The sequence below is a fragment of the Elephantulus edwardii genome, unplaced genomic scaffold (genome assembly GCF_000299155.1).
Source record: "Elephantulus edwardii isolate Elephantulus edwardi_28Jun2011 unplaced genomic scaffold, EleEdw1.0 scaffold00184, whole genome shotgun sequence".
Classification (NCBI taxonomy): Eukaryota; Metazoa; Chordata; class Mammalia; order Macroscelidea; family Macroscelididae; genus Elephantulus; species Elephantulus edwardii.
In genome coordinates, this window is record NW_006399934.1 from 4,898,708 (window position 1) to 4,907,077 (window position 8,370).

Here is an 8,370-nt window from a genome sequence, read left to right on the forward strand (position 1 = left end):
TGGTTGGTTTTGTGAGCTTGATCTTCCTGTGGTTAATTTCTAGTTTTATGTCATTGTGGTCTGAAAAGGTAGTTTTGTTATTTTAATTTTTTTTTTAAATTCATTGACACTTGCTTGTGTCCTAATATGTGATTGATTTTGGAGAATGTACCATGTGCTCTTGAGGAGACAGTGAACTGAGTTTTAGTTGGGTGCAGAACCCTGAATTCATCCACAAGGTCAGGTTGGCTGATTGTATTGTTTGTATCTTTTGCATCTATTAAGTTTCTTTTGAGTTGACCTATCCTTTGGTGATAGTTGTGTGTTGAAGTCTCCTACCATTATTTTGGTGCTGTCTATTTATTTCTTCAATTCTTTTAGCCATTGTTTTATGTATTTTTCAGGTCTGTCATTTGGTGCATAAATGTTGACCAAGGTTTTGTCATCTTGATCTGTTGTGCCTTTAATTGGTATGTAATGCCCTTCCTTATCTTTTATTGTGGTTTTTATTCTGAAGTCCATTTTATCAGAAACGAGTATTGCCACTCCTAAATTTTTATGGTTGTCATTTACGTGGTATAATTTTTCCAGCCTTTGATTTTGAATCTGTATTTCTCTCCATGTTTTATATGTGTCCCTTGTAACAACATATTGATGGGCTTTTTTTTTAGCCTTTCTACTATTCTCTGTCTCTTAATTGTTGCATTTAGTCTATTCACATTAAGTGTGATTATTGTGAGGCCAGCTTTTACCATTGCCATCTTGCTGTGTCTTCTTTTCTGTTGTTTCTGGTTACTATGGTTCATGTGCTTTTCTTGGCATCTCTGCATGAAGGACATAATTTTAAATTTCTTGTATATTTGGTCTTGTTTACACAAATTCCCTAATTTCCTTCTTTTCTGCAAAGGATGTAATTTCTTCTTCATATTTGATGGAGAGCTTTGTTGGGTATAAGATCTTTGGTTGGCAATTGTTTTCTTTTAACTTCTTGTATATGCTATCCCATTACCTTTAAGCTCCCATCGTTTCCACTGAGAAACCAGAACTTGGTCTAATTGTTTCCTCTTTATAGATGACTCTTTGTTTTTCTTGTGTGGCTTTTAGTATGATAGCCTTATCTTTTAATTTGGAGAATTTGACTATGATATATCTTGGTGTTTTTCTTTTTGGTGTTTTTCTATTTGGTGTTTGTTGTGCTTCTTGGGTGTGGATTTCCTCATTCTTCAAAATACCTGGGAAGTTTTCTTCTAGTACTTGTATAATTTTCTGTGACTTCCCTATCAGTCTCATGTTGTAGAATCCCAATCATATGTATGATGTTCTTTTGCTCTCATCCCTCATGGTTCTAATGTTTTCTTCATGTCTCATCTCTGATTTTTCTTTTAGTATAGTTCCAGTGAGGCTCTTTTCCTCCAGCTCATTTACTCTCTATTCAATCTCTTCAGTTCTACTTTTTTGATCCACCAGTGTGTTGAACTCTTCTGCCATTTTTGTCTTAATGTTATGAATTGCATTTTCCTTCTTTTCTGGTATTTCTAGTACTATGTTAGCTGTACCCTCTCTGTCTTGTGATGATTTTTTTAAAGTTCTTCTACCTCTATCTATACTATGAATTCTTTCTTCCATCTTTTACATTTTCTTTTGTAGCTGTTCAAGTTGTTCTTCATCCATATTTTTTTTGATCGCTGTCTCTACGCTTTTTGCTCTTCTAATGGCTTCCATTGTTTCTTCCATGATTAGCATCTTCTTTTGTAGCGGTTCAAATAATTCCACATCAACATATATTTCCTCTGGTTCTCTCTGTTTGGGGTACTAATTGGCTATGTTATTTAAGGAGAAGAGTTATTTTGTTATTTCATGATGACTGAGGCAGAGTGCTGCTTTCTTTACATTATGTGAATCTTTTCTTAGTAGATGTTAGTTTGTTGTAACTGTATACTGTCCCAGAGGATGGCAATGTTTTGTGAAGGATTTGTATATTGGTGCTCTCCTCTTGGGCTGAGGGACCAAAGTTGGATAACTGTTGTCCTCCAGAAACTGTATCTGACCTCTTCTGCTTGAGCTTAAAAATCCCATGTGATATAACTAGATAGCTGTGTTCAAGGCAAAAGTACCTGAAAAGTGCACATGTCAAGGTAGCAATCAAAGTGAAACTGACCATAACTTTCACAAGTACTCAGTCATTTACTCCTTCTGTAACTGAATCATTGAACTTGACTTTGATGTTTGAACATTCTAAGTCTGAAACCAAGTTCAGCTTATGGCTCAGAATTCTTAAATTATCTGGAATATGGAATCACTCTGATGTTGCATTTCCTTTCTACTGCAGAGGAAGTACCTCAAAAATTACTGTTGCCTGAGAATAGATATTGTTTCTTGAGACTTCCCTCGCCATCCCTCCCAGGCAATCACTAGCTATCTCTTTTTTAAATTTAGGATGCAGGCACAAGGTGCAAATACCTGCAAACTGCCAAGCTTCCCTGTGGGTATGAGCAGACAGGTGAGAAGGGACTCACTGTTGCCACCACCACTGCTGTAGGGCATCAGAAAGCTGGACAATGACTAAGTATTAAAGAAGAAGAATTGAGCCTTCGAATTGTGGTACTTGAGAAGAGTCTTGAACATACACCATGGACTGCCAAGAAAACAAATCGGTCTGTCTTGGAGAGGATGAAACCAAATTTCTCCTTGGAGGTTAGGTTTTTGAAATGCCATCTCACACACTTTGGGTATGTGGCTAGGATAGGCTGGTCCTTGGAGAAAGACATCATATTTGGAAGGGTGGAGGAACAGTGTAGGAGAGGAAGACCCTGGATGAAATGGATTGATAAATTAACTAGGACTATGGAGTTTGGTGTGTCAGAATTAGTGAGACTGGCTCAGGACAGGGCAAGGTTCAGAGCTGCTGTACATAGGGTTGCTATGAGTCATAGGCAACTCGAAGGCACATAACGACGACAACAACATTTAGTGTGTCTGAATTATGTGCCTTCAGGTTGGAGATCAGCTCTTTACTACTAGCCCACAAGAGCTCCCTAGTGCATCTTTAAATAATAGTTCAATCACTTTGTTAGTAATATATATTTAGGTAACTTACTTAATTTTGCCTTTAAATAAGCAACATTTTCAAATATAGTTTATAATCAGTAGAAGAACTCATCTAGTGCAATTGACTAGGTTTACTAAATAAAACAAAATAAGTAAAAACTTTAAGAAGTCTTGTAGTCAAGAAGCTGTATTTAGAATTTGAAACTTGTCTCAAGTAACACTTCAAGACCATGATATTTTTGTATTTTTGAAATAGAATTCATATAATACAAAATTCAAAATGTTAAACAATTTTGAAATAAATAATTCAAAGACATTTAGTATATTCATAATGCTATGTAAACAACACCATTATAAAATTTTACAACATTTTCACTATCTCAAAAGAAAATCCTGACCCCAGTAAGCAATCACTATCATTTTTTCCTGCTCTAAATCCAAGCAACCTCTAATCTGCTTTCTGATCTTCTGATTTCATAAGTAATATCTCTGAGGTTCATCCCTGCTATAGCATATATGTTTACTTCACATATTTCTATATTCAAATAATATTGCACTGTATGTATATCATTTATTTTATGTATACATCCATTTTTTGACAACACAGAAAATATTTTTCTCATTCTAGTATTGAGATTAAAGTTATAGATATACTTACTTGAATTCTAGTAGTAGAATGCAAGGATATTTCTTAAAAGTTAATTTCCTCATATTAATTAATATTAATTGACACTTATTAATTATTATTAGGTACTATTAAAAAGAGCTTTGGTGGCCTACTGGCAAGAAGCTGTGCTGCAATCCTGAAGGCACACAGTTTAAGGCCACCAGCTGCTTCATGGAACAAGGGTGGACAGTATCCTATGCGATTTACTGCCTTTGAAACTCGCTGGAGATTCAGCTATGGGTTGGTCTGACTCTATGGTACACAACAACAACAACAGGTATTATTAATTGACATTAATTGTTTTTTCTACTTTAAGGCATTTATCAAGTTCTGATGCTAAAACAGAAGGTAGTAACTATTAGTAAAACAGAGGAGAACAGATGATTTGGGATTCTTAAAAAATATGAGATAGAACAATATATTTACAATTATACAATGAGAAAAAGGTAGGCTGGTACAGGTCTTTTGGGTTTTTGTTTGGTGTTTTTTTTTTGGTTGGGTTTGTGTTTTTTGTTGTTTGTTTTTTTTTTTTTTTTTACTTTGGTCATTAGAATCTCATCTGATTTGGAAAATAATAGGGAACCTAGCTTGTGAGAAATTAATAATATTACCCCATGCTTTTATAAGGATATCTTCATTTAGACTTGAAACTTTATCAGTAGGAATACATTGTCTTTCATACTTTGGGAATGAGATAGCATAAAAAAATCAAAGCAAGAGTCAAAATTATAGTTGAATCAAATCATTAGATCATACTAGAAAATCAGCATTGATTTTTTAAAATATTTTTTATGTTTAAAAAAAATTAGCAAGCAGTTTTGGCCAGATGCCAAAGGCAGTTCTTTAATATCTCAGGTGAGCTTGTTAACTGTTATAGATTCTCCCACTCATGATGAATCTATGCAAAGCACAACAAAAAGATACTTAATTCTGCATCATTCGTTTACTCTCTTAGGCATTATGATTCATAGGTTATCATTATTTAAAAATGAAAGGGAAAAAGAAAAACAAATAAATAAACAAACAAAATATAGTCACCATGAAGCAAATTTTGACTTATGGTGACTGAATGTGCAGAGTATGAATGCACTCTACGGGGTTTTCATGGCTGTGAACTTTGGGAAGCAGTTCTCGGGGATATTCTTTGAAGGCCTCTCTAAGTAAAGCAGTTTTCATACTAAGGACAATAAAATGGAAATTATACTTCTATAAAAACTCATTGCTCTCAAGTTGATTTTGACACATAGAGACTTACTATAAACCAAGTGCTTATCCATCAAGGCTTCTGTACCAGAATCATTACTAAGAAAATAAACATAGTAATAGAGTTCTTTCTTTATGCCTTTAACTACTTCCTAAAAATTCAGGAGAGAGAGTTGGAAATAGAAGCAATCTCTTCAAGCAGTTTACAGTTTCAGAAACACAATGGAGGGTCTCTAATAGTAGAAACTGATTCCATTGGCTATGACTTGAGAAGACTTACAAGGAAACTTGCAGGGACTTTCATTTTAGACATAGAGACATTGAAATGCAAAGAGAAAAAATAATTTTCCTAGGATTATGCAGCTGGTAAAAAAAAAAAACAACAACCCTAGAACATGGAATTTTATCTCTCCAAGTCAGACTTCACTTTTTAGTATCACACTATATTTTTGTTCTGGAAATGACCCCATCATCTCATCATCTCTGTTATCCCTATACTAATATGAAAATGTGCTGCAGCATTTTCTACATTGAGAACAGAAAAGGATTTCTATGACAAAAGAAGTTAGATGTCATGATAGAGCAAAGATTAACTTACTTCTCTCATATTTTCAAGTGTTTTTTTTTCTGTTTAAATACAAACATGGGAGGAAACTTAATATTGACTAGATAAGACTTTTTATTGAATACAACTGAAAGTAATGGAGTATATGTTGCTGTTGTTGCTGTTAAGTGCCGTCGAGTCACAGGCGACTCATAGCGACCCTAGGAAGGAGGGTCTTTGACGCTTGGGTGCCTTTCATCCTCTCTCCAAGTTCATAGGGTTTCCAGAGGCAAGCTATTATGGAAGTGGATGCCACTCCTCCTTCAAATGGAGTATATGAGATAAAATAATGGGAAAATTTGCCAAATAAATACAATACTGGAAAAGACATGAGTTAATATTTATGTCCTCTTCTTAGAAAGTGCTTTCCTTACATTATCTTTTAAATTCTTTAATCAAGAGAATAGAGCCTATTCCTTTTTACTCATAAGGTAACTTTATGTAAACAAGAGATATATATAATCTTGTAAAAGATTAAAAAATAACATTTGTGGGGTTAAAATTGAAATAATAATTTTAATCTACTAAACTACACAGATGAAATTCTTTTAATTGTAATAGCTAGAAATTTTTTGCAATTATTTCTTTTCAGAAATTATTATAACATTGACATGAAGAAATATAACTCCATAGGAAACAATCAGAAAAAAATTATTACACTTATCATGTAAGTGTGAAAGAAGGAATAAATGATAAAGAAAAAAGAAAGAAAGAAAAATTTTTAAAAGAAGAATACAGGAAAAATTAAAAAAATTGGCTATCTATAAGGCGGATGGTAAGAAATGAGACATGAAGTAGCTGGCTTACATGCTTTTGTGAATGTAGTTATTAGAAAGATGATTGTAAGGAGGAAAAACCTCAGACTAAACATGAAAACAATGTGATGTAAGTAAAAGATTCTATAAAACACAGTGTAAATACATGAAACATAATGTATATGAATGATAAAAATATAAATTAAAATGAAAAAAATTTAAATTTATAAATGAACAACAGTAACAAAAAAGACAGCCCAAATAAAAACTCAAGACAAAAGAGGAGAAAAACAATATAAACCATAGAGACTTGGAGAATTTGGGGAAAATATGGTCTTTGATAATATGCAGAAGAATCTTGGGAAAGAGATGGAAGATCGTTCGGAGGACAAGGGAAATACAGAATACAAAGAGTTATCCTTGTTAGGATGAAAAAATTCTTGAATTAAATAGCACACAAAATCTTCAGGATCGCCCCCCCCAATAAAAATAACCATTGCATAGTTTGCTTCTTGTTTCATAGGCTTGGATCTCTGTTAAATAGTCTTCTCAGTGCTCCTTTCACATCCTTATTTCTCAAAGTGTATATGAGAGGATTGAGGCTAGGAGTCACTACTGTATAGAACAGGGAGAGGAATTTCCCATGAGTGTGGGCATAAGAACTATTGGGCTGAATATAGACAGCTGTGATGGTCCCATAGAAGAGGGAAACTACTATTAGGTGAGAGCCACATGTGCCCAGTGCTTTGTGCCAGGCCTGGACTGACCCAATCCTGTTGACTGCTCTGCCAATAAATGCATAGGACAGTAAAATCAGTGACAAGGGTAAAAGGAGCAATACTAGTGAAGCAACAAAGAGCTGGACTTCATTGGCATGTATATCCACACATGCAAGTTTAATCATAGAAGGTACCTCACAGAAGAAGTGATAGAGCCTTCGTTGCCCACAGCGAGGCAGCCAGAGGGTGATTGTGCCTTGGATGAGAGCATTTCCCATTCCACTCAGCCATGCAACCCCAGCCAGAGCCTGGCACAGGCGTGGGTTCATCACAGCTGAATAGTGGAGTGGTTTACAAACAGCTGCATAGCGATCAAAAGCCATCACAGCCAAAAGTACACACTCAGTGGAGCCCAAGGACAAGGAAACATAGAGCTGAACAGCACAACCCAGGATTGTAATGGTTTTGGCTGGTCCTTTTAGGTTCCACAGCAGCTGGGGAACAATACTGGTGGTAAAACAGATATCAACTAGTGAGAGATGAGTAAGGAAAAAGTACATGGGTGTTTTAAGTTTGGGGTCTATGGAAGAGATTGAAATAATGACTGTGTTTCCCACAAGTGTAAGAATATAAGACACCAAGACAATCACAAAGAGTGTCTTTTCCAGCTGGGGCTGGTCAGAGAAGCCCACCAGGATGAAGTCTCCTATGAAACTACTGTTGGTCATTCCCACTGACCTATTTGGAAGAAGGAGGAAAACATTGTAAGAATTTGGACATAATTAAACATACTGATTGCTAATCACTTTATAGGCTTTAAAAGAAATATTTTAAATGTTATCATTGAGAGAAGAGAGAAATCACTGTGAACTTTGAGAAATGTTTCTTCAGAAGTTGTAGTAGGTGGAGTAGGTGGCATTAAGAGTGTACCAAGGCGTGTGCAGTCTAATTGTGAAAGCAGAGCTTTCTTGAACAATAAAATTGATCACACACAGACAAAATAAAGCAGAGAAAATTTAAATAAGTTAGAAGAATAAAATCCATTTAATTAATTTATAGCTTATTTATGATGTTATTGTTATGTGTCATGGAGTTATTTATGATAAACTGAGAAATTATTATAATGAAAGAAAATTAAATAGAAAATTCTGTTATGTATGGATTTTCAGCATATTAGAACAATAAATACATAGATTTCCATTTTTATTGATAAATATTGAGATGTAATTTTTTTCCAAGTATTTTCATTATATGAAAAACAAATAATTTATGGAGATTATCAAGATTATTTTTCCTATAAAATGCAAACATCTAGCTACTGAATGAATACTAGCTGTTATATCTAAGTATTATACATAGTATAATACATAATCATCGTGCATCAAAACATATATT

At 34.3% G+C, this 8,370-nt stretch overlaps 1 protein-coding gene across 1 annotated transcript; it reads right to left on the minus strand.

Moving 5' to 3' along the window:
- Positions 1–6,773: 6,773 nt before the first annotated feature.
- LOC102850505 (olfactory receptor 2G3-like) lies at positions 6,774–7,703 on the minus strand. Its single transcript, XM_006896300.1, has one exon. The coding sequence runs from the start codon at positions 7,701–7,703 to the stop codon at positions 6,774–6,776; it is 930 nt and encodes a 309-aa protein (XP_006896362.1).
- Between the last annotated feature and the right edge of the window lie 667 nt (positions 7,704–8,370).

Coding starts and splice junctions, on each gene's coding strand:
- LOC102850505 (XM_006896300.1), bottom strand. CDS start 7,703: ATGACCAACAGTAGTTTCATAGGAGACTTCATCCTGGTGGGCTTCTCT.